At 41.8% G+C, this 22311-nt stretch overlaps 1 protein-coding gene across 4 annotated transcripts in view; it reads right to left on the minus strand.

The window, feature by feature from the left end:
• The window catches only part of RALGAPA2 (Ral GTPase activating protein catalytic subunit alpha 2), a 282773-nt gene that overhangs the window by 160741 nt on the left and 99721 nt on the right, over nt 1–22311 (minus strand). For 3 of the 4 annotated variants that reach the window (XR_003004327.1, XR_003004326.1, XM_024753743.1), the window contains exons 16-20: nt 20858–21022; nt 10605–10742; nt 9037–9134; nt 4208–4298; nt 2683–2859 (exon numbers count right to left, since the gene is read on the minus strand). Coding sequence is in view for 2 of the 4 variants with exons in the window: in XM_024753743.1 (XP_024609511.1) it covers nt 2683–2859; nt 4208–4298; nt 9037–9134; nt 10605–10742; nt 20858–21022 (669 nt within the window). In the remaining 2 variants the exon portion in view is untranslated. The remainder of the gene's footprint in view (nt 1–2682; nt 2860–4207; nt 4299–9036; nt 9135–10604; nt 10743–20857; nt 21023–22311) is intronic. The other variant, XM_024753744.1, reaches the window with a different exon arrangement.

A 22311-nucleotide genomic window follows, 5' to 3' on the forward strand; every position in this document is an offset into this window, starting at 1 on the left:
GAGAAACAGAGACACACTCAAATTGTTGGATCACTCTCTTTGTGTGTCCTGGAGATCAGGGTAACATGAGTTTTATTTTGTCCATTTATGAAGAAATTGTTCTCCTAAGAACAGAAAGTTAAATTCAGAACTGCGATAATCCTTAAACCTTATCATATTACGGTTTGTCCTTTTCACAGATGACAAGATGAACTATTGAACTGAGTGTACTGATTCTCGATATTAGAATTTCAAAGAAGAACTAAGTATCTGGAGGAGTTAATCACAACAGAGAGTGCATCGTATAAAATTACCTCACACGAGTTTATTAGATTGAGCGGTCCCATGCACACTCTGAGATGGGATCAGAACTAATCTTTCCAGAGGACAGACAAAAGACGTAATCACCCCATTTTCTTTCCTTTCAATAAAACTAATTAAAACTAGTCCTTGTTTAAGTAAATTCAACTTACTGAAAATTCAGTATCGCCTTTGATAGTACCACGAAGATGATTTCCGTTGGACAATCTGTATATTGGACCCAAAGAAGCCATTTATTCCACAAATGTGTTAATAATTCTCAAATAGTTCAGAGGGGTTTGCAGCTGTAATTTTAACAGCAGCGTAGAAGAAAGGAGCAGGCACAGCGCTGCATCTGGAGTCAGAACACTTTGGAAGCCAGTTCCAACTCCGGCACTTACTCCCCAGCGAGACAACACAATTTCTCTGGGTCTCAGCTTCTCCATCCCTAGAACAGAATTTGTATGACTTGGTCTGCTTACCATAAAAATCAAAGAGGATGCCTCAAAGTTCCTTGTAAACTGTTAAATCCCTTATAAGTTTATGGTATTATTATTCAAAATCATTATACATGTCTATGTAGCGCTATATATATGAAGAATTTTAAATCATTTCCAAAAGAACCACACATTTGAGAAGCACAAATTATCAATACTACCCAATAATTTATAAAAGTCAGCACATGGCTTTGCCAATCATTCTCTCATTGATTTTGCAAGGCTTCTACCATTGGCAGATGTGAATACTTAGACCAAAAATGTCCACTATCTCTTAAGGACGGCATATACAGCATTATAAGGTAATGCGTTACTCATTTACAGTTAACTGGTTTGTTTTTCTCTGCTCGTGTTTCTAGTCTTAATTAAGATACACATTAAGATTATTCTCCTTGGTCTTATCTACCTCATAGATAAAAGATTTTATCCAACACTAAGTTTTACCCAAAACTAAATTTTACGAAGTTTTTATGTTACTCCGTTAGGAACTTCCAAAAACATCAGGGACTGGTTAAATTTTATATCGTAATTACTGAAAACCAGTTTGCCTGGTTAAAAAAAACAAAAACAAAAAACTAAGTTCAAAGTTTTGCCTTGACTTCTCATTTTAAAATGGTTTTTAGCATTTTAATACCACTTTTTAGGCAACATGTGCTTTGTGGCTTGCTGTTGTTGTTCTCATCAAGGACGCCTATGGATGCAGGAATGCAGTGGGCCAGGAGGGAAGTGGCCGCGGTCGGCATCGCCCTCGCTGAGCTCCTCTGAACACTAGTCTCTCCTGACACTTAGCAAAACAAAGCAAAACAGAAACCCAACTTCTCTTGGTGTCCCCGTCCTCCCCTGTCACAAGGTAAGGGAACTGAGCCTTTAGAGGTTCACTTTCCCAGGGTCACAGGACGTGTGTGCGTGCGTGTGAAGAGCTAAGACTGCAGAGTGCTTCCACACACACTGCCCTGCGCTCTTGACTCAGGTGCTCAACTCATTGATTCCTGCAACGACCCATAATACAGACGATTCCTACCCCACTCTACAGAAAAGAAACTGAAGGACAGAAAGATTCACTGGCCCAAGGCCACCCTGCAATTCCTTGGCAGAGTCTGGATGCAGACCCAGAAAGTTCGGATCTGTAATCTATTCATGAATCTTAGAAATACAGATACTCAAGGGAAAAAAGTTGCAAAAATACAGAATATGACAACATTTTTCAAAAGCTTAAAACCAGAATTAAATGATGTAGTGTTTGAGGAGACAGATATTGTGGTAAAATTATAAAGAAGTTAAGGGCATGATTTTAGGAAGAATTGGGGACAGGGTCACAGGATGACGGGAGGGGAAGGACTTGAGAAGGGCCTGCTGGGGCCTCACTGGTGGGGCAGCTGTTCTACTTCTTACACGGGGTGCAGGTTTGCTGGTGTTCATTTGATTACCACAGTCCCTAACTTACACATGCCTCACAACTTATCTTGTATATATCAAACATTCTACAGTAAAGTTAAAGAAAATAGTAATCAATAAGCTATCCAAATTCTTTAACTTATCCTGGATTTAGGACACATGTCAGTTGGAAAAATCACTCTTCTCTGCTTCCAGAGTAAATCACATTTGGTCACGGATCGCAAAGCCTTGGCATGAATATCAGAGACCTCTTCCCATGGTGGACAGTGGGTGTCGGCATGGCAGGCCTCCTCCCTTTTAGACCACTGTTTCAGCACCCTCTCCACATAGGACTCTGCGAATTCACAATTGATTATGAACAGGGGGTTGGGGCCGGCGCACCCATGTGGGAGGAGGGAGCCCCCATCATCATTGTGCTGAGGGACCCCTAGAGGTCTTGCAACTGGCAAACCCTGGGATCTCCCAACCGGTGTTAGCACCGGCGCCTCTTTTCAAAGACGCAGTTGGTTACCTGTGAGGTTGGAAGCATCCGTGGGACTGAGTTGTAACCAGTGGCGGGCATCGGAGTCAGTCACAGCATCCGTGGGCGTGCTCAGTTCCGGGTCTTCCTCGCAGATCTGCCACGGGCTCAGGGACAGCTCTGCCTCGGTGTTGCAGCCCAGAGCAGGGTCACTGCTGACACTGTCACCTGGCACAATGGGAGACACAGTCTGAGACAGCCAAGAGCAAGGAACCAGCATGTCCACAATCCCAGCACACAGGGAACTAAGCAGCTGTCCCAGCAGGAATCGTTCTCAGGACAGAGGCTCAAAAGGTGCCTGCGTGGGGCTCCTGGTCAATGAAACAGAGGTTCCAGGCGTGGCGCACAAGCAGTCCTTATGGGCCGTGCCACCTACAGCCCAAGCCGCACCCTATTCAGGGGTCTTAACTGAGTTGCCCCAGGTACGGAGAAGATCACCTCGAGTTCTTACGCTTTCTACCCTGACTTATTCAACTACAAAACGGGGGTGGGTGGAGGAGGGGAGGGGAATTGATTCCACCACAGAAGCGAGTTTATTCTGGCAGGCTGAAGAGCCCGAGGATGCCTTCCACCTCATGCCTGATGTCTAGACTTGAACCTGGGGTGAATCACCCAGGATTACCGGGGGATGAGGGGTCCCACACAAAAGGTTTTCTTCAATAGAGACTCTCCCCTTTAAACACTAAAAAGTTCTAATTTGTCATGATACAAGGATGCTTTCAAAGGCTGTGAAGGCTCACAGGACTATTCAGTCTGACGCAGAACAGACCCAGCCAGCCTGCCCCCCAAATCCCGTCTGCTCCACAAGGACTCGGGGTGTCCGCCCTCTCTGCCTGCAGCTCTGCCGGCTGCGTTTCGATCTGCCGCTGACAGTCCCCCAGCCCTGCCGCTTCTAATCTGCTGTCCGCTCTTCACCTGCAGAGAACTGACAGGTGTCCCAGTCCCCAACCTGCTAGGTCCCTAACTTTGACTGCCCCAGGACTCTAGAAGGTGGAGCCTAAGAGGCCCTGCTCCGCCCTCCACCAGGATCTGCCAAGAAGGAGGGGCCCTGGCAGTGGACCTCAGGGAAGCGGAGTATCAGGGACTGCGTTTCACAGTATGTGATGGTACGTCTCAGCATCCCAGTCAGATTTTATTTTTTAAACACTTATGCCATTGACTTCAAGGTACTTCTGAAGCTTTTGCTCCTAACCTGGGGAAACTTTCTGGGGAAGGCCATTTTTCCTTCTGGGTCTGTCTGCTCACCCAGACATCAACCTTGGTTGTGCTTCTCACCTGGAGAAAGTCCCAGGGCTGGAAAGACAGGCCTCGAAGGTATAGGCAACTGACTGGATCTATTCAACTGTAGGTATGCACTAACCACCCATCATCCTGGGATCCCAGGAACAAAGATGTCCCATCTCACAACCACGTGTCTTCAGATGATAAGACATCATTCGAGTTAGAAAGTCAAAAGGGAACAAAATGCAGCCTCGCCGAAGCTGGAGGAACACAGACCACATTTGCTGGCACTTACTCTTCTGTCTCCCTCTGTATCTTCCTTGCGTCTGCTGCAAATCATCTTTCAAATCCAATTCAGCGGGGCTGCTGCTTCTTCGTACTGAGATCTTCAGACAGAAAGAAATATTGCATTTGGTACAGGGAAGTTTTCATTTTTATAAGACCGGTAAGTTTCTAGTCCACATTTCTAAAGAAAAAGAAACAAACAATAATAACGGGCAACAAAAAAACTGAATGACGTTTTGCATTGGAAGGATACGGGTTCACAAATTACTATAACTGAATTATAAATTACACAAGATCTGAAATTTAAGGCTTCTACTTTGTCAGTTGACATCCAATTAAAATGGTCTACTGAGGAGGGGTGCCAAGTTACATGGAAATCGTTTATCTTGAAATTCTACTTGTACCTCTGCTCTGGCACACATGGATAACGGATACAATCCTCCAGGAAGCCTAAGTCCCCGTGGATGGCCAGGGTGCTGGCAGGGAAGGCAGAAACTCCACCCAGACTCCCAAAGGTCATTCAGTGCTTCCCTTGTTACGTGTGCAGCAGGCTTTCCTGAGCACCGCTCAGCACTGGACCGTGGTTTAAAAACAGGGGACTAGAACACTGTGAGGCAATTCGCATCCTCTACAATTTACATAACTGGCTTGGAAAGACAAAACATACACAAATTACACAAAACGGTTACAATGCAGAGTAGCAAAATATGCGAGTCAACTTTCTCTAAAAGGTTTGCAGAATAAAGCATTACCTTGATCGGCTCACAGTGACAGTAGCTGTTCAAGAAGCAACAGACATGAGGTGGTAGAGAGAAGGCAGGAGGGGACTCAGGGCAGGAAGCACTGAGGAATCAGCAAGTTCTATGTGCAGGAAAAGAAGCCGATTACAGCAGGCCATGCAGGGCAGTCAGGTGAAAATGGTAGGAAGAAAATGCGACCACCTTCTACAAAGAGGCAGCTGCCAGTGGGCTGCCAACATCAGGCTTAGGAATTTCAACCCAGTATTGACAAAATGAGCAACTGTCTGTTCCAGACAATAGCTTATTGTGATTAAAAACAAAACGAGAAAGGTAAGTCGAGCAGCTATCTGCAGGACAGAGTTAAGAAGTTGCTATGGAACTGTTACAGTGACCCAGGAGTGAGCAGATAAGGCTTTTGATGGTAGAAAAGGAGAAGAAAAGATAAATTTAAAAATGCTGCAGAATGACAGTCAAGAGCTTATATGAGAGCTTATATAAGAGTTGTACATGGGAGTGGAGGTTTAATCACAAAAGGATATGAATCTAGGGCACCATGAGAATGATGGTGACGAAGGAAAGAAGGAAAGAAGGAAAGAAGGGAGAGAGGGAGGGAGGGAGGGAGAAAGGAAGGGAGGGAGGATGGACGGATGGACAGACAATGGATAGAGGAACTTGAGAAAGTTTCTGATATTTTAATTTTCATCTTTGGGCTGAATATCTAAAGGGAATGTGCTATAAGCGTGCAACAAAAATCCACGACTGGTGAGATGGAGGATACAGCCAAAAATGAAGATGTATATCTAAGGCCCTCCAGTTCAGAGTATACCAAAAACATGGGATTCGATGAGCCAACTAAAGGAATGAATATTAAACAAGCAAACACATGAAAAGGGGGGACTAAGATGTATAATTAAAGGACAGAATAATTATTAAGCTAAAACACAGAAGTAGGTCATAAATATTTAGAAGATTAACAGTATACGAAAAAAATATTACTCAGCCTTAAGGAAGGATAATCTATGTCTAATATGACAGTGGAAATATACGCAGGATACTTCCTTAATTGAAAAGCAGAATGTGGGCTCTTCTGCTTCTGATTCTCTGAGAGATGAAATATCCTCCAACTACAGAACTAGAACCTACATAAAAATTTGGGGCTCACAGGAAGGAAATCCACACCCTCTCCCTACCCCACAAAGCAAACGGAAACCAGGGCAGTGAGATGGGGCTACTTTAGGGGTAAATCTAATGTTACCACTCCCTGTGGCAAAAGGACCAAGAGTCCAGGATTAATAGCACTCCCTGTTTCCTGGAAGAAACAAATGAAAATGTTGCCCTGGTGAAACTTCATCACTTCAGATATCCAGGTTTTCTGTAGATTCAGATGAGCCAGGTAGGAACTCACAATCAAAGATCACCAAACAGCAAAGGAAATAAATAAACCACCATGCACAAGAGTCTCAGAAACAACAAATATCAGACTGATTTCAGATAATGATAAAGAATTTAGAATAAAATAATCTGTGATTATTTTAAAGGAATAAAATATGGCAATCACAAAAATGAGCAAGCAACAAGAGATTATGAGAGATTGCAAGATACACTTGAAAAGAATTAACCTGAACTTGCAGAAGCAAAAGGTATAAATGTTGAACCAAAATACTGAATGAAAGTATTAAACAGCAGACTATTTATGAGTAAGGAGAGAATTATTGAACTGAGTGAAGATCTGATGAACTACCCAGAATGCACCCACATAGCCAAGGAGAATGGAAAATATGAAAGGGGGCTTGAGAGACATGGAAGACAGAATGAGAAGGTCTAAATATATTTCTACCCAGAATTCCAGAAGGAAAGAGCCAGAGAGAACAAAAAAGAGGCAATATTTGAAGAAATGGTTACCAAGAATTTTCCAGAAGCAATGGAAACAAGTACTCAAAGACACATGGCACATATACCATATCCAAAACAGAGCAAACATACAGACCAAAAGAAAATGCACCTAAATATACTGTGGTGAAACTGAAGGACAAGGATGAAGAACAACAAATAGACAGGATGAACAGAAGACCTCTCAACAGCAACAATGAAAGACAAAAGATAGTAGAAAAATAGCTTCCATTAGAAGGGGTGGGAGGAAGGAAAAAGGAAGTGGGGGGACTATGGTAATTAAGACAGAGAAACAAAGAAACCAATGATTCAAGAAGCACCAAAATAAAGCCTTACACATCTGGGAAGCAGTATATATGAGAGAAAGGTAGCATTCAGATTAATAAAGGAAAAATGAATTCAATATACGGGACCCAGAAGTGGATATACATGTGGGGAAAGAAAAATGAAATTGGATCCCCACCTCACTCCATAAATATCAACTCTAGGTAGCTGAAAGACTTAAATGTATAAAGCAAAACTGAAACACTTATAAATACAAGGTAAATACTTTTATCCCTGTGCAGTTGATATTTTAAAATTTTCATAAAACATAACCACAAAAATGATAACCAAGAATATCAAAATTAAGAACTTCTGTTCATCAAAAGACAACATAGAGAAAGTGAAAATATATGCCAGACACTGGAAGAAGATATTTGCCAGAAACATAGGATCAGTATTCAGATTATATAAAGAATTAGTACAAATAAAGGAGAAAAAGACAAAGAAATCAATAGGAAAATGGAAAAGACATCAGTAGGCATTCAATAGATGAAAGACATACGGCCAATCGACATAAGGAAAGATTTTAAACTTTATTAGTAATTTGAGAAATGCAAAATAAAACGAGATCCCATTTCCACCCACCTGACTCAAAAGATTTAAAATCTGACGATAGTAAGTGTTGACAAGAATGTGGATGAATGGTAACTCTACACACCGCTGGTACATAAGTGATACAATCACTTTGGAAAAAGACACATTCTTTTGTAAAGGACAACATTATGCTGCTCTGTGACTCATCAATTCCACTCACATTCTTGATGAAGAATGTACATAGCTTCATTTTTCATTAAAAAAAAAGTGAAACAATCTAAATGTCTGTCAACAAGAGAATGGGAAAGTAGGTTGCGGTCTATTCACGGTGGAGTATCATATAGCACAGAAAGCAATGAACTAGGGCTACGTGCTGCAATGTGGACTTAGAAATACATAATAATGAGTGAACAAAGCAATAATACCACTTTCATAAAGTTTAAAAATAAGGAAAACTAAAGGACATATTGTTTGGAGATGCATACATTTTGAGCAAAACTGTAGAGCAAAGCAAGGACACGATAAACACAAAGCCAACAGAAAGCTGCTCTCTGAGGGACCAGGATGAAGCCCACAGGCCACGGCAACAACACTGCAGATATTCTAGTTCCTAAGCTGGTGGTGAGCCTCTGGGTGTTTATCTGATTATTGAAATATACACATATAATATACATATACATATGGAATGTGCAAACTGGTATATGTCCTTTACAGAAATGAAGACAGAGGAAATTTAACACTCATTAGCTTCCAGGCAGGGCAGAGTAGGGAGAGACTTTCTTTGTTTATTTTGTACCTTTCAGTGATGTCTGAGTTTTCTATTCATATATACTAATCTTAGAAAATGAATAAATAGGAATTATCTGCATGAATGAGTTAGGGTTACTTTTTCATTTTCTTCTTTACACTTTAAAGTTGTGTTTTAAAAAAATAATAAATGCTATTTTAGATTAAAAAAAAAAAGAAACTGTAACAGATCTTTGCAGCATCTCACTTATCTAGGAACTCATGTCAGGTGGAGGCTACAACCTAAAGTGATATCAGGAATAGGGAATCTGAACGTTTGTTTGAAGGTAAGGATGCTCCTTAAAAATAGAAAGGGCACATACAGACCAGATGGTAAATTCTGTTTTCATGTTTATTTTTTCCCTAGTTTTGTAATTTGACTGTAATTTTACATAGAAAGTAGGCAAGGCTTTAAAAGGCCTCAAGGTCATTTGGCCCTAAAACACATCCAAATGGAAAAAAGTTTTAAAAGATAGCATCACACCACTATTAAATTTATGTATTGTGCCAATAATTTGTATGTTTATTTTTAATGATAAATGGATATATTTTGAAAAGATCTTACTGTTATTCCTTCATGTTCTTTCTTCTCATGTCCTTTGTTCTCCTGAACAGGCCTGGGCTCTGAAGAACTCACATTCTGTGCATTTTCTACCTTTTGACCTAGAGATTTGGGAGAGGGGAGAATCAACAGCAGGAATACTTCAGATGGTAAAACTGGAAAAGGTTTTTATACGTAGGTAATTATTAAACTTAAGTATCCTAAGATATACAAAGGAGAGAGATCTGGGCCCAGCACACTGGTAGCCTATGGATCACGTCTGCTCCATAGACCTGGTCTCTGACGCACAGACAGCTTCACTGTCTTGGGTTACGTTACCCAGGGGGCAGGCAACAAGGCCTGTCCCAGAGCCTCGGGGAAGGGGTCTCAGACAAGAGCTGCCTGAGTCAGCCAGGCAAGCTGAAGGGGACAGGAAGCAGTGAGGTGGCTCAGCATTGCTGGCGAGAGAAATAACCAGTGTCAGTAATAAAAAAGGGAATATCACCACCAAGCCTGCAAAAGGTAATTTAAAAGATCACATTCTATGAGTAGTCTGGGGCCAATAAATTTGAAAAAAAAAATCCATGAATTGAACAAATTCCTAGGAAAAAGCACAACTTATCCAAAAGAAAACAGGAAAAAGAAAATATGAATAGTCATAGTGATTTAAAAATTTGAATAGTACTTTAAAATCTTCCTAGAGGAAAACTCCAAGCAACCGATGGATTCTACCAAGTATTTAAGGGGGAAAAAAAAGTCATAATGATCTTACACAAAGACTTTTGGAGAAGAGAAAATCTTTCAGATAATACATTTCTCAAATTATTTTTATCGTATTTTCTTATCTCAAGAGGATTTCTAAGAGGGGATACTTCCTACGCATTTGATGAGGCTGGCATGACCCTGACATTAAGGACTAGGGGATGGCTGGGTTGATTTCTTCTCCAACCCATGAAACTAAATAAGTGTGTTCACTGTTGCAAGATACGTTTAAACATGTGCTTTCACTGTAAAATACATTAGTCACTGTTTACAGGTCTAACCATCTGCCTCTTTGCCCTCCACACCAGTTGCTGCTAAAAGCTGTTGGAGAAACTGTGTGGGTTAATGCTGTTACAAGTTATCATGTTCAACCTCAGCAGACTCTGCATGCTGCTAATAAACTTCTTCACGAGTCTGGTCAGCCTTCCATTCTCACTGTCGACGTTTCTCCTCGCAGCCCTTTCCTCACCCCTCACACCTCTCCTCCCTGCCTCCGCCCTAACTTGCTGCCCTCCCTCACCCGTGGTGAACATTCTCTACCTCCCACCCACTCCAGCCACTCTGGACTTTTTTCTAGTCCTCAAACATGCCACACTTGAAAAAAGTACACACACACACAGACACACACACACACACATAATTTGGATAAATAGATTAAAATAAGTAGTTAAAATATTTCATTGCCAGAAATCACATCCTTGCAAATCAACTTATAAATTCCCTTGACATAAATAGAGTAGAGTTAGGATAAATGTAGAAAGCCACACGACATGCAGCCCCTTCCCGGCCAGAATCTACGGTCCCGTGTGAGTAAGGGAAGCTGCTGGTACCCGGAGGGGCCTCTGAGCACAGTGGCTCCGTGACGTCAGGGCTGCTGCTGCTCCGAACCATTGGCTGCTGCTCGGCTGCTGCCAGGGGGCCGGATTCGGCTGCAGCTGCATTTTCCGGCTGCGGGCATTCTTCTACTTCTGTGGGCATTGACACAGAACATGCAGGGATGTATTTCAAGATTTTTCAAAATAATTTCACTACTTAGAACAACTGATTCTCAAAATCATAGTTTTAGACACTACTTTTTTCCACAAAAATTGTGCGGTAAGATCACTGTCTTTCACATCATAAAGTTTTCTACACTTGTTAACAGCACTCTTCCACTCCAAGCGTACATCTACTTTCTAAGGTCTGCAAAGCATTTTCTTTCAATCAGAGTGAAGGAAACAAGAAGGGAGAGCGAGCAGAATGGTTGAGAACTGTGAAAGTCATTGGAGTTTCAGGGACAGGCATGTCAAGGGAAGAGGGATCCGGGAGATGCGAGGGAAGGTCACTTACATGTGCAAGAGTGGGAATCACGCGCGCGCGCACACACACACACACACACACACACCCTAAAGGAAGATAAAAAGAAATGGGAATTTCAACTTGATTATTCTTTTTAAGAGATAAATGTACAACTGTCTAAAATAAAATACTGTAATTATTTAATGACATTTCACCAAATGCAAGGTTGAATTAATCACTAAAGTACAAAAACGACCCACTGGTGTTTTTAGAGAATCAATAAATATATGTCATAAAATAGAAAACCACAGCTGAGCACTGACCACTGGGTGATCCCAGCTAGGGTATCTATGAACTATATTCCCCTAAAGAAGGGAAGTCCCTCCGAGCTCGTTTCTAAACTTCACGGTTCATTTTAATCTCCAAAGACAACCCAAGGTGCACCACCTCTCTGCAGCTCCGGAGTTCTATCATCCCTCTGCTCTGGCATTACCATCAGACTCCTAACTTGTGGCCTCAGAGAGGTCCCGCTACAAGAGAGATGCGACCGCGCCACTCCTCCTGCGGAGGCCCCAGGCCCCCATCACTGTCCGTCAGGCTTGCACTCCAGGGCCCCTAGAGGTCACCCCACAGGCTTGATCCCCCACCAGGAGCTCTCCCTCACTTTAGTCTTGAGCAGGCCCTGCCCACACAGCCCCTGCAGCTCCCCCCTTGAGGCTGACCTCCCCCGGGCCACCCAGGCACCCCTCCTGTAGGACGTGCCACGTGGTCCTTGCGTGTGACCCCCACCGCTGCCTGTGCCCCAGGCTCCACACTCCCCCGTGCAGTCACGGAACTCTACACCCAGATTTTCCCCAAATTTTCATCAGCTGAAGTTTCAGTCCTTTTAAAAAGGGACTCATCAAAATTCAGCCTTACCTGGAAGTGTCACCTGCTTCCTCACCTGAAATGCAACTTGCCACCAAGGTGCCCCCATTCTGTGTAACCCTTTCACCAGAGCCACAATCCAAAGGGCTGGTTGGCCCCAACCAGGAAGGTGTATGTAGGAAGGTTCTAAATATAACACGGAGGCTTTCACCAAAGGACTGCTGCTTTTATTTTTACTATCCACATAAAAGCTCCATTTTTAAGTACACTGATACAAGTTACCAGGCCTCAAAACCGTGAGATGTGTGTGGTCCCTCGCTTATAATGCAGAGTCCTGGGCCACATTCTCCATTCAGATACTGATGGGAAGCTGGGCTTAGGGGACAAGCAGAGTAAGGGAAGGTGGCAGGAGCAGACAGACCCATTACAGCCCATTACAGCCTCGTCTTTCCAGGCTGTCTCTGCTCTTCCCTGCTCCTGAACAGCCACGAGAAACACCGGACATCCTAAGCGCTCTGGGATGCTCTGCCCAGCATCCCGGAGCAGAAACCAGCCCCCTCGGCTCTACTCCCAGACTCCTCAGCAGCAGGCAACAGAAGCCAGATGACCCCGCGGACCATCCTTCCCACTGTCTTCTTTCATTGTTTATTCTAGTTATGCAGGATACTGACACCTTCTGGGAAGGGTTTCTACTTGTTAATGAACCTGCTTGTAAATCCCAGTCAGCAGGTCAGCAGAGGGAGCCCAAGAGCTTCCTACTTCTCTAAAAGATAATTGGCACCCGCTGGTCTTTATGGACAGTGGGAAGAGTGGGTTTTATTCCCTTAAACGTGATGCCAAGAACTGGTAGATGTTGATTTCTGGCCTCTGAGCAGAAACAAATAAGAGCGGGGCCAACAGTGGCAGCATCATTTTCAAGATAAAGAACGACGCCATCTGGTGGGATGCAACAGAGCCACAGGACCACGGCTTCCAAACTCAAGTGTCCCCCCTGGTCCTCAGACAACAGACAGACGAAGAGCCTGCCATGGCCAGCTGGTCTGCCATCCCAACAGGCTGGCCTGATGTGGCTTTAATGCTCTGTTTTTGTAAACCTGTTGGTAGGGCCTTCTCAGATGGAGGAAGTCCAAGCCTGAAGAAACCATGGGAAGAGGTGGGACGGGAACCGCCAAGAAGAGTGGGAGGGAAGGGGAGAACCATAGGTCCAGGGATCTGTCAGGCTGTGTGGGGACGGTGCCCTGAGCTGTCCCTGTACTTGGCTGTTATGTTGACAGAGTGTGAAAAAAAAGGATATAAATTCTCCTTATCCCACAAGTTATGTATATGTACACTTTTTGGCCTTTTCTCATACTTTGTACTAAGTATATGCTCAAGATTTGTTTTGTATAGATGAACAAATGAATATCAGAAACATTTTCTTAATACCTTTTTCGTCTTTCTTTTTTAAACAGTTCTCGAGCTCCCTCTGCTGGCTTTTTATTTTTGTTAAGGCTGCACCCCGTCTACAGGATCAGCTGTAGCAAATGCTCTTTCATGACAGATTAAAACCATTTAACACTGATATGCAAATATCAAGGTAGAGGATTATCTGATATGCAAAATATAAAAAGGACAGTCTAGGTTATATAAAAATTGCGTTATAAATTTTGGGAGGTCTAATGCATTCTCTGTTTTGACTATCACACAATTTGAATCACTTCAAAGAGCTGAATTCTATGTCAGATTGACCGAATTTACTTTCTCTTAAGCAGAGCTAACCCAATAACCCAAACTCTGAAAGCACCAACTTTCTAGCTTCTTGATAGTGTACGTTACACAACACCAACACCATTACTAAATCATTGCTTTCTAAAGCTCATTCAAAGCACCAGAAAAATGATCGAATAAGGATTAATTTCATTTTTTCCCACACTGAGAGAAGAATTGGCATGATTAAATTAAGTGTGTAAACTCTTCAGAAACTTCTATTTATTCAAGAATCTGACTACTTTTCAAAAGAAATTTCATTCACTCTTTAATCTAAGCCTTCCTTAATCCATCTTATTAAACATACTGAGACTCATTCTTCAATCACCAAAATTCTGGGTTCCATTTACCCCTCATATGAGGTTGCACAAGCAAAATTAATTGTGCCATTTCCTAACTTTTAAAGCATGTGCACAAACCAAGCTGACCCTATGAAAAGCACAAGAGACATAAATCAACTCAACATCTTGACGTGTCCCACGAGGACCACAGGTGAATCAGCCCGAACCCTGCCCACAAGCACATCCTGATAACTGGGCGCTACCTGGAAGCCAGAGAACCAGACGCGGACGCCGCAAAGTGAGACTTTCAATCAGGTCCCGTTAAGCCTCTTTTGGAATGTGGGAAGATCACTGATCCTCTAATTACTACTATTACAATATTCCCCAAAGAAAAATAAAATCTACCATCTGCATGGCCTGTAAGTGCTACAGATTGATACATGTCTCAACATAAAAGCAGTTAAAATTGCAAAACAGCTAGAAAGAATTGTTTCCACAGAGAAAAAAAGGAAATCACTGAAACTGCCAGTTCCACCCCCACGTGTTCGTTTATGCAGCTATTCATACTAATTAACGGAATACAGGTGGTTGTGACTGTCCCAAAGTTCTGCTGCCACCAAACAGAGAGCCCCAAAGGGATCAGAATAAGACATCATAGTGGGTGAAGGTAAGCAACTCTCTGTAGTTTCGGTTATTAAAACAATTTTGGTGGGTTGAATAATCATATAGACAAGGAACAAAACCAAGAAATGTTAACTTAAATGAAAACAAAATTAGCAATCATCTTCTAGTAAAGAACGTGTGTCCAGAAGGTCAACATTAAAATTGCCTGTGTATCATGCACATGCGATGTATGCCTACTACATCTGTATTCAGCAAAAGGTTAGCAAGATATGCCAACACCAGAATTCAAACTGGAGCACACGTTTAATTCTCTCGTGTGCCAGTCAGTGGCAGAAGCACAATCTCAGACTGGGGACTGACGTGCATCACTCTGGGCCCAGACTCTTGATAGGACAGTTACGTGGGACCGTGGCTCACTTTTCTGGTAAAGAAGAAATGGCTTCAGATGAGGGAGGAGCTTGCGACTGTGGTTTTCAGATGAAACAGATCAGCAGATCGTCCTCAAAGTCACCATAGTGCTCGGTCCCTTCACCCTTTGTGCTGTAAAACCAGTAGTGAGGATGGCAGAGGCCGGAAAGCACGGACCAAGCATGGCCTGCTTCACTCCACGCTAAGTCGGGGTCTCTCAAACCTCAGCATCACTGATGTTTTGGGTCAGACGGTTCTCTGTGGCGGCTGTCTTCTCCACTGTAGGATGGTTAGCAGCATCCATCCACTGGATGCCGGTGGCATGACCCCAGCTGTGACAACCACAGATGTCTCCAGACATTGCCACATGTTCCCCGGGGGGCAAATCATCCCCAGTTGAGAACCCCTGCTCTAAATCATATTCTGCTTCTGTTGGAACTGTGTATGTAAATATAGGAATCAAGAATCTGAGTAAACTAAAATATAATAACGAATGAGAAAAAAAGCTTCCAAAATGAAATTACTAACAGGAAAAGATTTCTTGTGAGAACACATTCTGGACAAACTAGTTAAAAAAACTTAAACAAAATGGGAAAAAGTGGGTTGTGAAAAAAGAAAACTTTTCACCATGCAAAAAGTTCCTTATGGATGTATATCAGCCAAATAGAAAGCCAAAGTATTTTAAATACTTTATTAATCATCTCCAGGCAGGAGTATTTTTCGGAAAACCAAATTATGAAGCAGTTAATGCTCATCGGTAATTTAACTGACTGGTGGCCATCTTCTCCTGTACCATTCTTACTATTTTCCAACTTCAGTATTTACTAGGGAAAAAGAGCTTTCTGAGAAACACAGTTCTTAGTCTTCCCTCATATTCTAGAAATTAAATAATATGATATTTTAGATTCTCATCAGGGGAATGAAGCTAATTTTGCTTTGCTAAACCACAGTATGACATGATTTAGTGCCACTCAAAGCCACAAGTAAGCTGTCTCCAGTATTAAATAAGTACTAGTCTATAATACCATCTTTTGGAAAATAAAAAGAACATGGAAATATTTCCCGCTTTAACAAGAAGATTCAGTTCATTTTAGGATCACTGAAAAATAAGTAGACATAGACCTAATTATTCACTGTAGAGCAAAGTAAATCCTTTTGTTGAGGTGTCCATGCCAAAAATTTCTTCTGGTGCTGTAACATCTTAATAAACCAGAAAGTGCTCTGTATATAAACAATAGGTAGCTAAACTCAATTTTAACTGGCTGAAGGCCAGGAATAACATTTCTTTGTTTTGGAAATTAGCCATTTTTATCATTTTTTTTTTTTACTCTAAGCTCAATAATCAGTATGAATCTGTATAAACTGATCATTACTTTAAACATGAATTATTACATGATTTACTAACTCCAAGGAAGTCTAGCCTGCAGAATTTTTCCAGTTTATTCATTTTGCGGGGGAGGCCCAGCAAACATGCTAACATGGGCGTACTCGTAACTGTTGCAGAATTTTATAAAGACTTCCTTCCTCTCTGTAGGCTCCCTGTTGAAGGCACACGAGGCAGGCATCGCTGTTTTCCCCTCGTAAAAACTATCGTGCTCAGCTGGGAATGCAAAGACCAGTGGTGTTACAGAAATTCTGCCTGACTATCCAATTGCTACTAAGCATCTTAACTGCATAGAAACAATTGATATTCGTTGAAAATAAAGGCAAAGTGCAATGGCCAGGTAGGCATGCGTGACATGGGGAAATTAACAAAGGAAGCCAGGCGCAGAGGCGAGCGGGAGCAGCCCAGGGACGTGGGGGTGCCACATGAGACAGCATTACAGTACCTGACAGCCTGTGAGAGCAAGAGGTGTAAGATAGACCAGGGAAGAGAGCGCTCACGGTGTGGAGGAGAAGCGGGACGCTTTTAGTGGCGGGCAAAGCCTCAGAGAGGTGGGCACAGCTGCTGACAGACTGGCTTCGCTTAGCTTCCAGGAGAGATAAAGCAACAATCATGTCAGAAGAACTGCAGGATCTTTCACTTCCTTTTCATTATTATTATTTTTCTGGTCTCTCTTTAAATATTCAAAGGAGGTCATTTCAAACTTTGAAGGAAGTTAGCACAAAGCACAGTATTTAATGATAGTCTCTAAATACAGCCAACTTTCAGTCATTCTGATGGCATGGGAGCACAGGCCTTTCACAAATAATCAATCTCATTTTATGCTTTGTATGTTGAGCCTTTCCTTTTTTTCTGCTGTGTATCAGATTCACATTTAGCTTGTTTGTTTACTTGGGCTGACATTACAACCAGTTTTCTCCTCCTAATGGGTCCAAACAAAAAGGCCATGGTGAGGGGCTTCCCTGGTGGCGCAGTGGTTGAGAATCTGCCTGCCGATGCAGGGGACACGGGTTCGTACCCCGGTCCGAGAGGATCCCACACGCCGGGGAGTGGCTGGGCCCATGAGCCATGGCCGCTGAGCCTGCACGTCTGGAGCCTGTGCTCCGCAACGGGAGAGGCCACGGCAGTGAAAGGCCCACGTACCGAAAAAAAAAAAAGAGTAAAAAAAAAAAAGGCCACGGTGAGGGACGGAAAATCTAACCTAAGATTAAAATGGTTTCATAAATAATCAATAATTCAAAAATTGGTTTACTGAGAGATGACTGTATTGAGAAGCAAATCGTTTAGTAAACTGAAGAGCCTAAAAGCTTCAGAACACATAAAAGTCAAGTTGAACATTCAAGGGTCTGATATTTGGGAAAAAGGTAAAAAAATCTCCATGAAACCCATCCTTTTAAATCACATTTCGTGCTTATTAAATCCACAATTTCTTAGTACAAAATTTATGGTGTTCTTAAGTTTCTATGTACTGCTAGTCAAAACCATTTGAGAAAATGGATGGACACAGGAAGAGAATAGGCCTCATACATATGAACCACCATCAGTAAAACCAGTTTTATCCTTAAAACAAAAATATGGAGGTTTACTTGCTGTACTATTTTCACATGATTTTATTTAATATTAACGGAATACAACTACAAACGGTAGTGACACATTTGCAAAAGGCAAAACAAACTTTTTACTTTCCTGTCTTCCCCCACTCTCTATCAGAATTCCCAGCTCTACAGAACTGTCTGCAGAACTGATTATGGCATAATCACAAACGTATAAGATACTATTTAGGTGAAAATGACTTCTGTGTAAACATCAAACTGACTGACTTCAAATTTCCTAAAAGATTTGTCTAATGCTCAATGTCAGGGACATTTCATTTGAGTGTTGCTTTTAAAACGTTTTCCTCTTGGGCTTTCCTGGTGGCGCAGTGGTCGGGAGTCCGCCTGCCGATGCAGGGGACACGGGTTCGTGCCCCGGTCCAGGAGGATCCCACATGCTGCGGAGCGGCTGGGCCCATGGGCCATGGCCACTGGGCCTGCACATCCGGAGCCTGTGCTCCGCAGCGGGAGTGAGAGGCCCGTGCACCGCAAAAAAAAAAGAAAAAAGGTTTTCCTCTTATAATTCAAATAATTGTGCATTTTTCCAAAACTGATCACTAGATATTTTAGAGATAATAAAATATAGATTATTTTGTGTGAAAATTAATTGACTTGCTTTAACCATTCACTTTAGACATGTAAAGTTTTAGCATCATTCATACTCAGGAATGGAGGCTGACTCTGTCATTCTTAAGACTCCCCCTGCCAGTGCTTTTAAGGTGCAAACGAGTACATTCTCTGTTAAATAAATTGTCACTCCCCTACTCCACAATTGCTGATTTTATATTTCCCTCTTGCCACCATCACTGACAGTTTCTCAGTCTAAGTGTAGTCTGTGGGGCAAATTATAATAGAATAATCTTAAAATATTCTCTTACTGAGATTAGAAAAAAAAGTCACTTTCAAATGGGTCTTCCACAACAAAAAATCTTCATCATAACAGTGCACAAACTAATGTCATGAGCTGCTTCCTGTTCTCTCATTAAAAGGTGGCCTCTACACAACCAAAATCTACCATAAAAATGTTCTGGGCCTTCTTAAAAGACTAAAAATACGTAAAAATAATAGAAGTGAGTAAAAGCTCATGTCGTTTATGTAGATTACATTTATAAAACAGCATGATATAATAAAATATTCAAAAACCATTGTTTTCACAGGCAACAAGTCATAATATTCTATAATATTAAAAAATATAAAATAGGAAATACATATATACGTATCCATATATGTATGTGTGTAGAATACATGAAGATAATAGATCTGTCCTACTCAATAGCTCTCATCTTCATTCTCTTTTAAAGGTTATGCTTCCAAGTGTTTTTAACTGAATGAATCCTGCAAAGGCCAGGTTTATGGTGTTGAAGTGACATACTCTACAAGGACCTTTACATGACTTTGTATTGGGTTGGCCAAAAACTTCATTTGGGTTTTTCTGTAAGATGTTACTTTTTGGCCAACCCAATAAAAGCTCTTAGCTTTGTATGACTTTTCAGGTCCCTGAGAACACTGATAAACAGAACCGCACGGGCATAAAGGCACAGAAGATTTTCTAAAACCTACTGGCGCCTCTACCGTATTGCTGGTCTAGAATACCTCTTGAAAAAGGAAGATGCCATCTCTCCTATGGCTGTGTTTTGGCCAAGTAGTGGCATATGGAACATGCAATATACAATCATTTGCTGCTCGTTAAAATGTGAGAATAAAATTTTAAAAAGTGCTTTGAATGAACACTTTCATCACCTCTGTAATTCAGGGGTTGTGAGGGGCAGCAGGAAGTCTGGGCGGCTCAGGCATGATGCCACCTTTGTCACAAACTTCTCTTCTGATCCCTTTTAAGGATCCAGTGATGGAAGAAAGGTATTTTGGGAGCTGGCATGAGAAAGGAAATGCGTGAATAAGCCTCCCCGAAAGCTGCCTGTTACCAGAAACTAGGTCTCTCCTCAGGGAGAGGAGGAAGTAAGAAGGAGGGTATAAATAAGGTGACAATGACAAACAAATACTATGGTGAAAACAAGGAGGAGTTAGGGTTGAGGCGTAATATATTTTCATTAAAACTCCAACAGGATCCTAAGCCATCTGTAGTAAGCCTTCACTAAGCATTGGAAAAAATGTTGAGTGTCCATGACTCCTTGATTTATGACCAGAGGAAACGTGACCTTCTCTCTGCGGTCAACATGCTGAATATCAATTACAATTGCATGGTATTATTGATGTGAAAAACTACAGGAATCTGAGAAAAACTCATAGGAATCTGTTTTAAACTTAAGTTACAGCCTCAAAGTCACTGGGAAGGTTCGGGGCTTTATTTGTTCTTAATAAAAACTGTATACAAGCTTACTTATTAAAGAGTTCTCTCTTTTTAAGAGTAAACTGTAGCAACAGTTTGATTAACTGGAGGTTCCCGGTCAAGTTCTTGTTAATTCTAACAGCCTGTAAGGTCAACATCTACAGGCATGTAAAGCTCCATTTTCCAAAGAAGCAAAAAATGTAAATGTCTCCTTCCAGTCCTGAAAACTAAGCCCTTATTCTCCTTTTCTTTGCTGGAATAAGTTTCCACCCTCTCTTCAGATCAGCATTGTTCAACAGCAACAACAATGCAACTGGTTGTGTGATTACTAAGAATCTATTTTCTTCAAGGGTCAAACAAAACATCTATTTTCTCCCTTTTGCACAAATATCTCACTCAATATCAACATCTCAAGTTCTTTTTCACAATGAAGGATTTAGAAATAAATGTCACAAACTGATTCGGAAAGTAGTTAGACAGAAAGTTGAAAAGATACAGAGACATCTCAGTTAATAAAAGGCCTGGTGTTTTAAGTTCTGAGTGGAACTTTAAAACTTTAAAAACATTTGATTCCTATAAATCCATTCCTTTGAGAACTACTAGAACACGTGCTTACCGGTTGCTTTCTGGCGGACGATGTTTCTCGCTTTCTCAACTCCCGGCGCCCCGGATGTGGTGGCACTCCTAAATCTCATGGGCTCGGCCACATCGGGGTGGCTCCGCCAGCTCAGAGAAAAGGATCTCCCCACGGTGGTTCCTTTCTGAGAATCTGGAACACAGCCTACGAGACAAGAAAAATAATCCAGAGACTGAATTCATTATTATTTCTTTCATAGCCTGTGCTGCTCAGCAAATGTCATACATAGAATGATGTATATAAGTCAGCAGATTAGGTACCACTTTCTTATATTACAATTCAGGGAGTTATTCATATATCAGGAATCTGAAAATTCCTGTTGCCGAAGTATTTTTCAAGCATCTTCAACGGTCTCATGAAAATTCACATATCTTCACAGTACTCATTCTAATATACAAAAAAACATTAATAAATCTTCCTCAACATAAGAACAATGTCAAAGGAAGTCACACCACTGCTCCCAGGATACTCCAAAAACTGCTTCTGTACACCAGTAAATTAGAGATCCTGATTTCAGAACAGTATTCCATCCTGTAGACGCCAACCTCTCCATGAATCCCTGAAAGAAAATTTATGCCCATAAACTCTAATTATACTCAAATAAGCAAAGTTAATGAAATTCTACAAACAATACAAAATCCTATTTTAAGCGAAGCTCCAAATAGTAAAATACTGCAGATCTGTGAATCACCTTTTTTCTCCTCTCATACTGCTCTGGACAAGTATTTTAAGTAAGTGGTCAAGGATCAAAAGAAAGACAGAAGAAAAGAGAATGAGGCACTTAGAGGTTTCTGCACATGTACGATGTGGCTGGTGGCTGCCACCTGTGGCTCGCTGTCACACCCAGATTCTTCTGAGTGTACTTTGTTTCCACAAATCTAGTGCTTGTACAGCAAGTATTTCTATAATGGATATTTAAATGTGTTTTAAGAATAATGCAATATAATAAGTAAATCAGAAATATTTGCCATGGTCATTAATTAAATAGTAAAATTTGTTCTGTATCTTTCCTGAAAACAGCATTTTTTGAAGTTGTTTACCTTCCTAAGACAAGCCTATCTCTCCCTATGAATCTGTGTTCGCATAGTGGGAGGGAAGAGAATATTTTGGGGGCTGAAGGGGAGGGTGGATTATAAGAATTCCAGGAGGCAGGGAACATGGTTAGTTTGAGAAAGTCCTTACTTTCTGTCTCAGCCACTCCCCTCCATCCTGAAAGGTGCCCCAGTCAGGTAGACTCTTCTGGACTGAGAGCCACAGTCCAGGGAGCCAAGTTCCTGGCTGGAAGCACCTAGACCCTCCCAGACTCTGGGTTTACAGAGAGGCCCCCAGAGCTGCTATGGAGGACACTACAGAGGCCCAGGGCTCAGGCTCTGGGCTCCCTGCCCTGACTTCAATCCCAAATCTCCATCTAATATATTTTTTGAGGAAGGGGC

This window comes from Neophocaena asiaeorientalis, unplaced genomic scaffold (assembly GCF_003031525.2).
Source record: "Neophocaena asiaeorientalis asiaeorientalis breed wild unplaced genomic scaffold, Neophocaena_asiaeorientalis_V1.1 scaffold302, whole genome shotgun sequence".
Classification (NCBI taxonomy): domain Eukaryota; kingdom Metazoa; phylum Chordata; class Mammalia; order Artiodactyla; family Phocoenidae; genus Neophocaena; species Neophocaena asiaeorientalis.